The following is a 14,579-nucleotide window of genomic DNA, read 5'->3' on the forward strand; positions in this document are numbered from 1 at the left end:
CACTTTTCTTCTCTGGAGTCAGGACTGGCTCGCCGTCGCCCACAGCAAGGGCGAAGCAAACAGCAGTAGCTTTTCACCTCTGTCAACTCACTTCCGCGGGAGCGACCGCTCGTCAGCATTTCAAAATGCCTTCGGAAGATGCTGCAGACATTGCCGCCGAGATTGCAGCCCAGGAGGCAGCGCACGCAAAGAGAATGAAAGAACTGATAACCCTCACCACCATCAAAACCGCCGCCACCCGTCTCACAGCCCATACGCACCTAACCCCCCTGCTAACCAGCACAACCCTCTCAACCCTGCTCGGCCCCTGCCCTTCAACAACCACTCCCCGAACCCTCCTCATCAAAGCCGAAAACCTCCAAAGAACCGGCTCCTTCAAACTTCGCGGCGCGACCAACGCCATCACCAAGCTGCTGGAATCCGATCCCGTGGGAGCCAGACAGAAAGGCGTGGTGGTGCATTCGAGCGGCAACCATGGCCAGGCGGTCGCGTTGGCTGCAAAGAGGGCGGGTGTACCCTGCACGGTCGTGATGCCGCGGGACTCGCCCGGGGTCAAGCTCGCTGCTGTGGAGGGCTACGGCGCGACCATCGTGCTGTGTGATCGCGCCCTAACCTCCCGCGAACAGACGACGCAGGAGATCGTCGACCGCACGGGCGCCACGTTCATCCACCCGTCCAACCACCCGGACGTCATCGCCGGGCAGGGAACAGTCGTGCTGGAGATGCTGCACCAGGCCGCGGAGATGGGATGTCCGCTGGACACGGTGATCGTCCCCGTCGGCGGGGGCGGGTTGTTGAGCGGGTGCCTGGTCGCCGGTAAAAGCCTTCTCCCCAACCTGCGGATCGTCGCCGCCGAACCGCTACTCGCAGACGACTGTGCGCGGTCGGTGCGTGCGAACGAGTTCATCCCCGCCGGCCCGCCCAAGTCCATCTGCGACGGGTTGATGTCCAGTATGGGCACGCTGACGTGGCCGATCATCCGGGACCATGTGGATGAGGTGCGCACGGTTGATGAGGCGAGTATCGTGAAGGCGATGAGGGTGGTGTGGGAGAGGATGAAGATGGTGGTGGAGCCGTCGGCGGCGGTAGGCGTTGCGGTGGCGTTGTTTGATGAGGGGTTTAAGGCGCGGGAGGGGATGCGGAATGTCGGGGTTGTAGTTACCGGGGGGAATGTGGATTTGGATTGTTTGCCTTGGGGTTCGATGAAATGAACATCTTGGGTTCATAGTATGAACGGTTGACATTCCGCGCACAAACGCTCCGGCGAGAGTTGAGTTCAAAACTGTTAAAGAATGGGACAATGGGCATCTGAGAGGGCGAGCAAAGCGAGGCGTATCGGACCGCACCGATGAGTTCTTTGGGCCCCCCACAGCCGGATCTGAACCCTGGACGCCGTGCTCCGACAGCGAGCGAAGCGATCCCTTCCTGTCAGTTTTCCGGAGCACCCTGAAGGTCTCACCGAACTTGATATCTTCCCACCATGGCAAAGGAGGAAAAACACTCCCGGAACACCACTACCCCATCATCCTCGTAGTATCCCCGACAGCCACCGAGGGACGAGATGAAGAAAGCATACAAGGCAGCCTCCTTGAACTGGCCTTCCGGACGAGAACCACGGCGAGAGGGTGGAGGAGATTTTTGCAAGAACCTCAAACCGGGCTTTACGACGTGCTGGTGGAACCCGCAGCAAACGGAGCCACGTATGATACGGGCGCAGGCGGAGAAACGGGCGGAAGAGGCGAAAGCGCCACAAGGCGATCGGGACAAACGGAGCTCAGCGAGGGACGACCCGGGAGTCAGTTACTCGAACAAATCAAGAGATTGGACATCCAAAGTGAAGTTTGGGAAAAAAGAAAACCCAGTAGGCGCGGAAATCGGAGGAGCGGGAGAAGGCGGCAGAAGGTGGAAGCGGTGGAAGCCAGCCTCGGCGCATCTGCAGTCCACGAATGTGGGATCTGAAAACATCGTTGGCTGGGGAGGTGCAGATTCGCTAGCGGCTGCAGAGAGGATGTTGACGCCCTGCAGTATCTGATGAGGACCAAAAACACCCATCGGTTTATGTGTATGTTGTTCACATTTGGCATCATGACCATCAGCACACTATAAGACTGTGTTCAAAACAAAACCGACCCGCGTTTGTTACAAAGGCCCTCCCAAAAATTAAGACACAAAACCATTTGGGGGGCCTCATCTGCCGCCCTCTTCCCATGTTTTCGCGGCAGGGGCCGTGCAAAACATGTTGCAACATCAACCCTCCTATTCCCACTTCTTCTCAAGCGCCTGCGCGACCTCCTTCCTTCCCCCTTTCCAAAAAAAAAAAAAACAGCCAAAAACCTACCCTTCTCTCCTCACCCCCTACCCCTCCCCATTCATCAAATCTGAAACCCCCAAACCTCCAATCCAACAACCTCAAACTCGCTCGTCTCGCTCAAGCGCTCATTCGCAAACGTCTGACACGGGCCCGAGTGCCCGTTGTACAGCTGGTCGTCGATCCAGAGGCCGAAATGGCCTTCCCTGAAAACCAATCAGAGGTGTGAATATTGTGGTGGGAGGGTGTGGAGGATGGGATGGGAGGCGCGGGGGGGATGGCTTACCCGCCGCCGAGAGCGATGAAATGCGGTTCGGAGAGGATGAGGTACTCGTTTTTGCCGGTTGCGTGGAAGGCTGAGACGGTGCCAGTGTGTGTTTTCTTCCACAGGAAGCTGGGTAGCGTAATCACATACCCCGCCATCAGCGAAAGTAAATGCGGCCACGAAAATCGAAAATCCATATCAGCTACCAAACGCAAAACTCACCAACTCCCCGTCCCATAATAGGCAGCCTGCACCGCGAACGCGTCGCTCCCGAACGCGCCAAACACGTTGCCGGCGCTGTCTTTGATGCATAGGAGTGAGGGGCCTTTGCCTTCGCATTGGGTGTAGAGGGTGTTGAGGGAGATGCCGTGCTGATCCATGCTGTAGGTGAGTGTCCAGGCGGAGGATTCGCGGAGAAGTGGGGGGAGGTGGGGGCGGATCTGGTGTTGAGAGGTTGAGACGATTAATGTGAGGAGCGCGGGAGAAGATGACTGCATGACAATACCTACCTGCTCGGCGGTACTCTCCTCCAAGACCACCTCCGTATCCTCTTTCCGTCCCTTCAACACCACCGGGCGTCTCGCAGACACATCAAACGGCGACAGCACACTCGGTGTCTCCTGTTCCCCGACACTCTCATTGGAGGCCGACACGGCTGCAGAGATAGCCGAGAGGGCGGATTTCCCGCGCGTGAGCAGCGAGTCGAGGGATAACCGCACATCTGTGATGATATCGTCCTGCGGCGGTGATGTGTTTGTTGAAATGGAGTCTTTTGCCGAGTCGTGCGGGGCGGATTGGGAGATTGTTATCGGTTCCGTTGGGGGTGGGTAGCTGGAGATTCTGGTGACTGAGGCGGGTATCAGGATCGGGGGTTGTTTGTGTTTGCTGCTCTTTGGTGACGGGACTGATATCGGTCGCGCGGGAGTTGACGCCGCCTCCACCGGATTTCGGTCCACATCTTCTTTCTTCAACGCGGGTTCCTCCAGCCCTTCAAACTCATTGAACGCATCCGACAGATCGTTCTGCTGAGAGTGTGCAGAAGCAGGTGTCTGCGGGCCGCCGGTGCTATCGCCGACAGCGGGTGAGGACACGCCTAGCATCTCCAAAAAGAATCCCGAGAGAGAAGGCGGGTATTGCTCGACAGCGGATTGCGGGCGGTCTCCAGGTGCGCTTGAACGCGGCGGCGTATCCGTCGTCACATCACCAGCGTCTGCGGAGAGGGATGATCCTCCCACGCGTGTAAACTGGGCGCTTCGGCGATCGCCTGTGATGACGGACAGGCGACGCGGGTCATATGGACTATCTACAACGGAAGACTGCGAGGCGTCCGGGGCTGGGGAGGGTGGTAGCGGGGGCAGGCCTTGTTGTGGGTCAGCAGTGGGGGGTGGGGAGTAGGGGGCGGCTGTTTGGGAGAAGGAGTCTTCGAGGACTTCGCGTGAGGAAGCGGGCGATTTCTGCTTGTTTGAGGCGGCGAATGGCCAGAACATGTTTGCGACGGTATGCAAGAGGAGCCGAGGAGCTCACCAAGATACAGTATGTTGTGCTAGAATATATGTATGTATATGTAGTTGGGTTGTGCCTAACGAGACGGCGAGTTTGCGAGGGGGGCAATGGGGCGGTTGGAAGCAGCGTTGGAAGGGAGCTTTTGAACCAGGTTCTCAGATGGTTCTCAGATGGTTCTCATCAGAGAGTGACTCATCCGTCCGCCAAGAGCGTGTTTTTGCCTTTCGTTGCTCAACTATCACTACTCTGACTATCACAGTCTTTCAAGCTCAGCAAGACGCACACGGACAGCGACTTTCCCACGCTCGCATTCATCAAGCCCCCAACGTGGGAAAGTTCGCATCCCTTTTTCGCCTCCCTCGCTCCGCTCTCGAGAGAGGCTTCCTTATACATACAGCCCTCGCGTCTCGTCGTCAGTCATCCCCATCTTGGGTCCATCTTGAGTAGCTCAGTTTCGCTTGCTACCAACGTGCGGCTAGGCTACCTCAGAAATGAAGTTTGGCCGTACGCTCAACCAGTACCAGGTTCCGGAATGGTCTAGGTAGGCGACAGGGCGAGGCGAGAGGAAAGAGGCGAGTCAATTCCGCGCCCTCCCTTATCGCTGTGCGGGTTGGGACTAAGTTTTACTTTCCCACGCATTCCACCCTTGTCCCCGTCCTTTTTGTACGCCCTGCCTGTCAAAGTCAATACCTGTCATACAAGTCGCTCAAGCGGCAAATAGGGCAAGCGAAGCGGTCGGGGGACACTAAAGGAGCCGACAATGCGGAGACAAAAGCTCTCGTCGATGGTACTTGTGCAATCGAGTGATCTTCAGCCGGTGAACCCTCAGCTTCTTTAGGGTGTGTCTCATTGAACTTTGCCCTCAAATACAATGTTGGCAGCGTTCATATCGTCCGTCAATCTCGAAGCCAAGAAAGTCAATGCGTTCTTCTTGAGCCAGAGGGCTATCACTGAGCGAAGAATTCGATTCAGTAAGTTAAGCTATGACATAACCTCCTGTCAACATACTCTCATATTGACGTGCACTCTGAACAGCACAGGATAGGCTCAGTAAAGCAGACGATCAGACATTCGTGGATGATGAGCTGATTGAAACTATCAATGAGATTCGGGTCTATCTGTATCTCGTGCTGAGATATGCCGAGATGAACAAGACCGGGTTCAGGAAGATTGTAAAGAAGTGAGTGAAGGAGAGTTAGAGGCGGATGAAGAAATATACTCATCAGCGCCATAGAGCCGACAAGCAGCTGTCAATGGACCTGAGCGAGGACCTCTGGATCAATAAGGTTCGCAGGAGCAGCCGAGGGTATGCTACTGCGACATACCAGCTGAAATCATTCGCTCCCAACAGATTGGCACATACCCATTTTGCACCGACACGTCAATGGAGGCGATGCTGCAGCTTGTGGACAGTCTCCACGATAGGGCAAATACCTTGCGGCAAAAGGCGTCTGAGAACGGAACACATGTGCCGACTGCTGCCGAAGGCGGCTATCCCTATCCGGAGGAAGTGCACGCGGCCCTGGATATGGACAATGTCTCTGCACTGCGGACTGTGCTGGAGAAAGTCAAGGAGGCGGGTACGGAAGGCGGAAAGGTGCGTTGCACGGCATTATCACAAAAAGGTTTGTGTAGGCATTGTGACCTAACGTGTCGGGTCCTGCAGGAAGAATCCGCCCGCGCCGCAATCCTTTGGAAAGCCTGCCAAAAGAACGCCCTAAGCTCCATCGCCCTTCTCCTCCAATCCCCACACCTCGTAAGCGTGCCTATCTACAACGACATCAACCACCGCTCCCTCCTACACAAACTCGCCATCCTCGGCGCCGCGCTCAAACCCAAAGGAGAAGTTGAAGGCACCCCCAACCTGATCGAACGGGACGATCCGACCTTGTTGAAGTATGTGCTGTCCCGCATACCGCAGGACATGGCGGAACAGGCGTTACGCGTGCAGGACTTTTTTGGACGGACGCCTTTGCATTATACGGCTTTGTATGGGCTGCAACGGACCGCGCAGGCGTTGTTGAGCTTCTTACCTGCCGGGTCATTGACCGGGAGCTGGGTGGATGATGACGGGCACTCGCCGATGTTTTACGCGGTTGTGCGGGGTTTTGTGGATGTGGTCATTGTTTTGATCGATCGCTGGGCGGATGTGGATGATATGGGAGATGGTAAACCTTCCTGATGTGCGAGTGTTTCTCGCTTGTTTTCAAAGGCTGACATTCCTTCTACAGCGGTAAACAACGCCCAAGCCGTCTCGCAATCCCTCACACCCGCCCATCAGTCCTTCACGGACTCATCCTCTCTGCCCCCCCTGATCTCGTCCCGATCAGTCTCGGCGCTCATGGACGGACACGCTCAGGTCACCCGTATAACGCGGACACCCCTCGCCCTGGCGTGTACATTTGGGCATGCTGCGGTGGCGCGGGTGCTGTTGGTGCATGGGGCGGATGCGAATTGCAAGAATGAAGATGATGAGGTAAGAACATGTGTGCTCACTTGAAACCCTTGTGAGATGCGCGTACTGACATTTCAGTGTAGACTCCGTTGCACCTCAGCGCACGGGGAGGCCATCTCGACTGTGTTAAGTTGTTGGTCGGGCTTGTCGACAATGTGGGGTGGAAGGTGGCGGATGTGGAGGCGAAAGATAAGAGCTTTGGACGGACGGCATTGTTCTCTGCCGGTATTGTTCATGACAAGCGATTGGGACACGTCGAACGGGGTATGCCTGGGTTTCTAGTGGCTGAGTGTCATTTCCGGCAGGGCAGCTATGGAAGGGCACATTGAGTGCGCCAAAGCGTTATTGGAAGCTGGGGCGTCCGTGAATGTTGTCGATGCTGGGTCACTCAACCCGCACGAGCATGCAGGTACTTGCTGGATATCTTTGACACAAAAGAAGGAACTCACATCTCACAAGGAGGCTTCCCCCAGTCTTCAGAGCCCACACCGACATCGCCGCCCTCCTCCGCCCACACATCCCCCCCTACCCCTCCCACCCCCTCCACTCGTCCCTCAGCACCGTCGCGCAAGCCTCCGTCGTCGAGCGCGCCTACGGCCACAAATACCTCAAAGGCCAGTCCATGATCCGCGTCTATCTCGGCTCCACCGACCTCCGCCGCACCACCTCCCCCGTCCACCTCGACGAGAAACGCATACCCGCCCAGTCCGCACCAGGAACCTTTCGCCTCACGGTCTCCGCCCAAAACGCCACGGGCGACCCGGTGGAGTTCGACCTACCCATGACGGAAACGATCGCGGACCCGATCGTCTTCCACGCCGACCGGTTCGACCAGGTCGTGTTGCAGTTCGACGTGCACCCAGCATACGGGGACCCGACCAAGAAATCACGACTGGTGGGCCGGGCGAGCGCGATGCTGTCTACGGTCAAGACGTCGCTGTGGCAGGAACGGACGCCGCTGGGCGGGTCGGTAGAGGTTCCGATCTTGAGCGGGCATAGTATGGAGATTATTGGATCGGTGTTGTTTGAGTTTGTGGTTGTCAAGCCGTTTGTGCATGGGAATTTTAAGGGGGAGGGGAGTCGGACTTGGAAGTCGAATATGACCAAGGTGCGGGCGGGAAACGGCTTCACTCAGATTTCAGGGCTTCTGACGGATGTACGACCCTCTCTGACAGGTGGTCGGCCACCGCGGTCTCGGCATGAACAAAGCGGCCAAAGTCGCCGACGGCAAAGGACACCTCCAACTCGGCGAAAACACCCTGCTGTCGTTCATAACGGCCGGCGCGCTGGGCGCAGAGTATGTCGAGTTTGATGTGCAGCTGACGAAGGATCTTGTGCCTGTTCTTTATCACGATTGTAATTTCCGTCTCCTTCTGTCTTGTGTCGTTGTTTGTTTCTGCTGTAACTGATCACCTTTCCGCCCCGCAGTCCGAGTCTGGGAAACAGGCTACGACCTCCCCCTCAGCACCCTCACTCTCTCCCAATTCATGTCCCTCCGTCCCAACGAGCGGCCCGGGATCCGGCGCACACCCACCTCCACCACCGCCACATCCACCAACGGCAACAGCGGGCGGGCAACACCCAATATGCTGCGTCGCACGATGAGCATGAGTAATGCGGCGGTGGAGGCGGCGAAAGCGGCTACCGGGGGGAGCGAGAGTTGGCCGACAAAGGGGAATGATGAGGGGTCGGTGCAGTTGCCGTTTGCTACGTTGGAGGATGCACTTAAGGTCTGTGTTTTGTGCGGTAGTCTTCTGCAAGCTGGGAAGGTAGCGCGGGCTGACGGTGCTCGTTCGACGGGTGTTTGTAGACGGTTCCGACGAAAATCGGGTTCAACGTCGAAGTCAAGTACCCAAACCTCCAGGAAGCGGAACAAGACGAATTGCAGAACGCGGAGATCAATGTGTTCTGTGACCGAATCTTGGATGTTATTTTTTCGTTTGCTGGGGATCGGTGAGTCCCCACGATGCCTCGTGTTTAAGGAAGGGTCGCAAAAAGGAGATTGACGTTGACGCGTTTTTTTCGGGGATATTGTAGGAACATTTATTTCTCGTCGTTCCATCCGGAAGTTTGTTGGATGCTTAGCATGAAGCAGGTAAGAAAGAGAGAGAGAAAGAAAAAGAAACCGCCTTGTCGCTCTTCCCACCCCAGTCCACCTACCCAAAAACACCGCTCACCTCCTCTCCTCCCATCCAAAGAACCACTACCCAGTCTTCTTCCTAACCGAAGGCGGGACGATGACAACCACCGACATCCGCTGTAACTCCCTCGTCGAAGCGGTGCGTTTCGCCTCCCGCGCCGGGTGCCTCGGCATCGTCACGCACGTCGGGCCCATCCTCGAAGCGCCGGCGTTGATTCGCGCGATCAGGGAGAGCGGGTTGTTGCTGTTTACGTATGGCGGGATGAACAATGAGGTGGGGAATGTGGAGGTGCAGAGGAACTATGGGGTTGATGCGGTTATTGTGGATAAGGTCAAGAGGGTGTTTAAGGCGTTGAGTGGGGGTGGGAGTGAGGGACAGCGGGGGTAGGATAGAGGACTTTTGATGGAGGTTTTTTTTTTTTTTTGAGGCGGAGAGGAGTAGGATGATGCATGTAGGAAGGGGAGAAGGAGCGACGTTTTTTTGAGTAGATTCGTGTACTTTCTTTTTGTTTGCAAACGGACGGTTCTTGAACAGTTGGGCTTTGCCTTCTTTGCGAGTCGTTCGAGGCCTCGGACACGCTGGCGCTGGGAGACGTTCGGACATCCACATCCGCCCACAAGTCGGACAACAACCGCTTTCACACTCTCGCCATCACGCCAACCACCCCCTCCCCTCCCCCCAAAACACAAGAGACAACGCCAAAATGCTCGGCACATCATCCTACGAACAGCAACGCGCCCTCAAAATCGCCGCCAACAAAGCCCTTCTCGAATCCCTCGGGGTGCGCGAGGCGGCCGTCTCCTCCAATCCACCACCACCCGTGACTAGACCCAAAAAGAAGAATGTGGTGAAGACTCTGAAGAGGACTGTGGAAGACGGAGAGAGGGAGGGGGCGGAAAAGAGGGTGAAGATGGGTGGTGGGGAGGAGGAGGAGGAGGAGGAGGTGGAGGAAGTAGCGGATGGGGTTAGAGTGCGACGGTCTCGAAGATTGAAAGCGATTGCCGCGGACAAGACGGCCGAGGCCTTGAATGACGTTCAATCTGACACCGAGGAAGCGGAGTGCACCCCACCCTCGAAACACGGCCGCGCCAAACCCTCTCCCATCCAAAACTTCATCGGCGCGCACCCCACCGTCCCCCCGGGGACCGTCTTCCCGACGCGGCTCGCGTGCTCGCGGGCGCTCATCCACCGCCCGCCGGTCTCGGGCATCCACGGCACGCCAGCGCACGGCTGCTACTCGCTCGCGCTCTCGGGCGGGTACGAGGACGACATCGACCTCGGCGCCGCGTTCACGTACACCGGCGAGGGCGGGCGCGACCTCCGCGGCACCAAGGCCAACCCCAAGAACCTGCGCACGGCCCCACAGAGTAGGGACCAGACGCTGACCAAGGGCAATGCGGCGTTGAAGAGGAGCTGTGAGACCGGTGCGGCGGTCAGGGTCGTGAGGGGGTGGAGGCTGGGAGGGAGGTATGCGCCCAGGGAGGGGTATAGGTATGATGGGGTGTATAGGGTGGAGAGGTGTTGGTGTGAGACGGGGTTGGCGGGGTTTTTGGTGTGGAAGTTTGCGTTGGTGAGGGTGGAGGGGCAGGGGGAGCTGCCGGTTAGGGGGGAGGGGGAGGTGGAGGAGGAGGAGGAGGATGAGGAGGATGAGGACAAGGAAAATGAGAATGAGAATGAGAACAAGGACAGCGAGGAGTAGCGAGCAGTAAGCACCCTGTAGATTCCCATAGCCATGCACGGCCTATCTCATTACTTTGTAAATAACCCATAATCCGGCCCTTGCCAACGTTTTTATTCCCCGGGAAAAGACAACCAAACTACGCGCATCTCGTTGTCCAATCGAAAACACAATACTAACTCCCTACTTCCTTTTCAGCCCCATCGACTGGAAAATGTCCAACTTCGGATTCTTGATCGAGTCCTGGCCAACCCGTCTCGGCTACGACGTCAGCGGAGAGATCACAAAAGTAGGATCCAAAGCCGCCGAACGAGGATTCAAGGCCGGCGACAAGGTCTTTGCCTTGACCACCGGAAACGCGTTCGGCGCCGCGGAGGCAATCCGCACCTTCAAGCTCCCATCCAACCTATCCTTCGAAGACGGCGCCACCTTCCCAACTGCTCTGTCAAACGCCGTTTACACCCTTTTTGCCGATGACGGACTCAAGCTTGCCCGCCCCAACACCCACACCAGGTGGTTCGCCCCTGAATAAGTCGTCATCTGGGGCGGAGCCACCTCTGTCGGCATGTACGCCGTCCAACTTGCCTCAGCGGCCAGCTACAACGTCATTGCCACCGCAAGCCCCAAGAAAACCATGAGCTCGTCCGCAGCCTGGGTGCATCCCACGTCGTGGACTATAAGCGCGACGACGTGGTGGAGGAAATCAAGAAACTCACCGCCGGGCGCGCGCGTGCTGGTCTGGACCTTGTCGGCCACGGCGACGCCATCGGGAAGTTGTCTCGAGTTCTGAGGGCGAACGCAGACATCCCCGCAAAGATCGTCTCGATCACCAGCCCGGACTTCAACTCGCCCGAGGGGATCAATTTCAAGTTCATTATGGGGCTTGCTCCCGCCGTTGGGGAGTTTGTGGCGAAGGTCCTTGATGAGGAGATGTTGGAGTACTTTGTGCAGGGGAGGTTGAAGGTCAACAAAGTTACCAAGCTGGAAGGACTGGAGGGAGTATTGAAGGGGTTGGATGATTCGGCCAATGGACGAGTCAGGGCAGAGAAGCTCGTGGCGGTTTTGTAAAGGGAGGGAGAGCCTCTGGGCGTTACCTCCGGGATCTGATTAGGAGGTCGCCGAGTTAGCTATAGCCCTGCGATAGAAGACACTGTCCCGGCGTATGGAGCATTCATAGGCTGGCGCTTAGAATAAGATCTGCTTTTTGTGCATAGCCGAGAATAAACCACAATGCACAAGCTCATGGTCGCATGGTCGAGCGAATTGAATCCGCCCTACGGTCACGTGCCAGCTAGAATTAAGGAGCGTCGGTTTCGGCTGTGAATTTGAAGTTCCACATCCCGCGACCTCGATGCTGGGAAAGGTCCGACGCATCCCGCAGGACCGACGAGCCGCCTCCACAGGCAGATGAGGAAGTCCGTGCTCTTGCGCGCAGAGCAATCTGCCAGGGCACGGTGGCAACAAACTAGTCCGTCCCCGCAATGCACCCGAGCCTCCGATCGGCACGCTTACAAGGCGTCCGGGCATAACCAGAGTCCCAACCGCAACACATCCCGGAGAAGCCAAGCCAACAGCTTCCTGTTCCGCATACCCCTGAGCGCCTGGAACATTAGCGACTTCCTCGCCCCGAGCAAACGATGGCTGAGCTCCTCGCCCTTCTTCCGGTCCACAACACGACCAGCGGAGTCCGAACCGCCCAGAGCCCAACAAACGCAACCAGCAGGCAGGCGGAGCTTGAGAGAACATAGCGCCAACCTGAAACGATACCATGACGCACTACGCCAGCATGAGTCCCCGCAGCGGATATGGCTCGCCTATGCGTCGCTAACCACCAAACAGCGCCGCATGTTCTTCACGCGGGACGATTACCTTGACGTCTTACACGTGGTGTTTAAACTCAACAAACGCCGAGTAAGCGCCGCATGGAAGACGGTATTCGAGGACATGATGGCGTCCGACACGCAGCCGCTGCAGGAAGACTACGAGACGGGTATCGCGCTCTGTTCGCGATCACGGCAGGTCGAGCTAGCCGAAACACTCTTCAAGAACGCGCTGAAAAACAACGTGCAGTTAGGTCGGGGTGCGTACGAGAACATGATGCGGATGTATGGCCGGGAGGGGGACGTGGAGCGAGCCGCGCAGACGTATCAGAGCATGGTTGCTGCGAACTACGAGCGGAATGCGGTTGTGTATGATGCGATGATTGACGCGGCTTGCAGGTCGGATAAGATGCATCATGCAATGGTGCTGTTTAAGGAGATGGGGCAGGTTGGGCTAAAGCCTACCGTGAATACATTCGCGGCCTTGATTCTGGGGTGCGTCAAGTCGGAGCGGATACAGTTGGCGGAACAGTATCTGGCCGAGATGCGACGACACAATTTGGAACCGACTCTGCCGATATATACCCTGATGATCAACGGATACAGCCGGGTAGGGAAGCTGGGGGCGATCTCCCGGATGCGCAAAGTCGTGGAGCTTTCGGGCTTCAAGCCCGACATGTTCTACATGGCCACCCTGATCGCCAGCAGCTCGCGAGCGGGCAAGGTGGAAGAAACGCAGAGGCATCTGGAGACCATGCGGAGGAACCGGATGCCTCTGAACAGAGTGATCTACGAATCGGTCATCTCGGGCTTGCTCTACCACAGCGATCTGGAGGCGGTCATGACCATCACCGACCGGCTGGCGAAGCAGAATGTGGCGGTTGGGGACAAATTGCTCACGTACGCTATGGTGGCGTTCCGGAAGATGGGGGATTATGACGCGGCGAGGGCGCTGCTGGAGAGTTGGAGTAAGAAGTGGACACGGCCTATCCCTGTGGCGCATTTCAGGACTTATCTGCACATGTGCGCGTCGGCTGCAGGCGTCGCGGTGGCCCTGCAGGAGTTCCGGACGTTGGTGGAGGCCGGGAACAAGCCCCATACGAGCCTGTTGAACCCGGTGCTGCAGGTGGCGTTTACCGAAAACGGGGCAGAGCTGCCGCCCATCGTCATTCAAACGATGCTGGAACACAAACTGCAACCCGACAGCGCGACCTGGAGCATCATCCTCGCCAACAACCGCAACCCGACCATCGCCTTCATCAAAGAATGCATGTCCCACGAACGCGAACACGACTCAGCCGGCCTAGTCCCCCTCCTCCGCGCCCTCACCAAAACTTCCAACGCCGAAATCGCCATCGCCCTCGCCCACGAACAACTCGCCCTCGGCGTCGAATTCGACAAACGCGCATGGACCGCCTTAGCGCAAGCCCACGGCAGCAACCACGACCTCGACAACCTCGAAAAAACCCTCCACGAGCTCCGCGATGACGGCTGGGCCATGGATGTCGTCGCCCACACGGCCCGCCTGCACGCTTACATCACAGCAGGCGACATGGTCTCTGCTCACAACGTCTGGCGCGACCTCTGCACCTCCGACTGCACCCCCACACCCATCGCCTACAGCATCATGCTAAAGGGCCTCATCACCCACCGCGACTTTCGCGCCGCATGGGCCCTGATCGCAGATATCCACAGCGCCGGCATCCACCTCGACACGGTGCTCTACACCCAACTCATCATCTGCGCCAGCCGCCTCCGCACATCCCGCGTCCTCGACATCCTCACTGAAATGGACCACGCACACGTTGCACCGGATCTGGTCGCGTACAACACCATGTTGAACGTCTGCCGTAAACACAAGGACACAACCAGCATCCCTGTGATCCTCAACCACATGCTCACACGCAACGTCGCGCCCGATGGGTTCACCTACACCGTCCTCTTCGACGCCTGCTTCTCCGCCTCCCCGGCCGCCGACCCGGACGAAACTCTCCACGACGTGTTGCACCAGCTCGCATCCCATAACGTGCCGTTGTGCGACACGCTCCTGGAGCGATTGATGGCGGCACATGGACGATCGCGCGACCCGGGGCGTGTGATGGAGATGTGGGGGTGGATAGTGGGTGCGGGGATTGAGCCCGGGGCGCGGGTGTTGGGGGCGACTATACGGGCGCTGTTGGGGTGCGGCTGGGAGGGGGCGCCGTATGCGGTGGAGGTTTGGGAGAGGGCGGGGGAGGTCGTGAGGGAGGCGGTGGGGAGGGGGGTCAGGGAGGTGATGGGGGAGGTGGAGGAAGGGACGTGGAGGCCGCAGGAGGGGTTGTTGCTGCAGGCGGGGAGGGCGTGCTGAGCGCGGGGTGGATCAGACCGGCCTTTTGGGACTTGGCGCATTGAGTATTTTGGATGCAAAGG

The 14,579-nt window shown here is 57.8% G+C and overlaps 5 protein-coding genes across 5 annotated transcripts; 4 read left to right on the forward strand and 1 right to left on the reverse strand.

Moving 5' to 3' along the window:
• Positions 1-194: 194 nt before the first annotated feature.
• On the forward strand, positions 195-1,211 carry EV422DRAFT_494122 (pyridoxal-5'-phosphate-dependent enzyme, beta subunit; the record flags this gene model as incomplete). The annotated part of the gene is made up of 1 exon (XM_053067716.1): positions 195-1,211. One exon carries the CDS (start codon positions 195-197, stop codon positions 1,209-1,211), a length of 1,017 nt encoding a protein of 338 aa, XP_052927283.1.
• A 991-nt stretch (positions 1,212-2,202) lies between these two features.
• EV422DRAFT_391826 (TLD-domain-containing protein) lies at positions 2,203-4,204 on the reverse strand. The gene is made up of 4 exons (XM_053066858.1): positions 3,083-4,204; positions 2,796-3,013; positions 2,595-2,702; positions 2,203-2,514 (listed from the first exon to the last, which is right to left on the reverse strand). Exons 1-4 carry the CDS (start codon positions 4,058-4,060, stop codon positions 2,373-2,375), a joined length of 1,446 nt encoding a protein of 481 aa, XP_052927284.1. The 5' UTR covers positions 4,061-4,204; the 3' UTR covers positions 2,203-2,372.
• Positions 4,205-4,332: 128 nt separating this feature from the next.
• On the forward strand, positions 4,333-9,195 carry EV422DRAFT_523402 (Glycerophosphoryl diester phosphodiesterase family-domain-containing protein). Its single transcript, XM_053069905.1, has 16 exons — positions 4,333-4,617; positions 4,760-4,863; positions 4,958-5,047; positions 5,112-5,256; positions 5,311-5,362; positions 5,428-5,673; positions 5,743-6,244; positions 6,308-6,552; positions 6,615-6,756; positions 6,842-6,940; positions 7,005-7,639; positions 7,707-7,887; positions 7,960-8,261; positions 8,342-8,484; positions 8,569-8,626; positions 8,730-9,195. The coding sequence occupies exons 1-16, from the start codon at positions 4,568-4,570 to the stop codon at positions 9,057-9,059; spliced, it is 3,324 nt and encodes a 1,107-aa protein (XP_052927285.1). The 5' UTR covers positions 4,333-4,567; the 3' UTR covers positions 9,060-9,195.
• A 180-nt stretch (positions 9,196-9,375) lies between these two features.
• Positions 9,376-10,371, forward strand: EV422DRAFT_494361 (PUA-like domain-containing protein; the record flags this gene model as incomplete). The annotated part of the gene is made up of 1 exon (XM_053067739.1): positions 9,376-10,371. One exon carries the CDS (start codon positions 9,376-9,378, stop codon positions 10,369-10,371), a length of 996 nt encoding a protein of 331 aa, XP_052927286.1.
• A 1,018-nt stretch (positions 10,372-11,389) lies between these two features.
• Positions 11,390-14,517, forward strand: EV422DRAFT_613168 (uncharacterized protein; the record flags this gene model as incomplete). The annotated part of the gene is made up of 1 exon (XM_053073906.1): positions 11,390-14,517. Exon 1 carries the CDS (start codon positions 11,758-11,760, stop codon positions 14,515-14,517), a length of 2,760 nt encoding a protein of 919 aa, XP_052927287.1. The 5' UTR covers positions 11,390-11,757.
• Between the last annotated feature and the right edge of the window lie 62 nt (positions 14,518-14,579).

Source organism: Fimicolochytrium jonesii (genome assembly GCF_025526975.1).
Source record: "Fimicolochytrium jonesii strain JEL569 chromosome Unknown EV422scaffold_6, whole genome shotgun sequence".
In the NCBI taxonomy this organism is placed as follows: domain Eukaryota; kingdom Fungi; phylum Chytridiomycota; class Chytridiomycetes; order Spizellomycetales; family Powellomycetaceae; genus Fimicolochytrium; species Fimicolochytrium jonesii.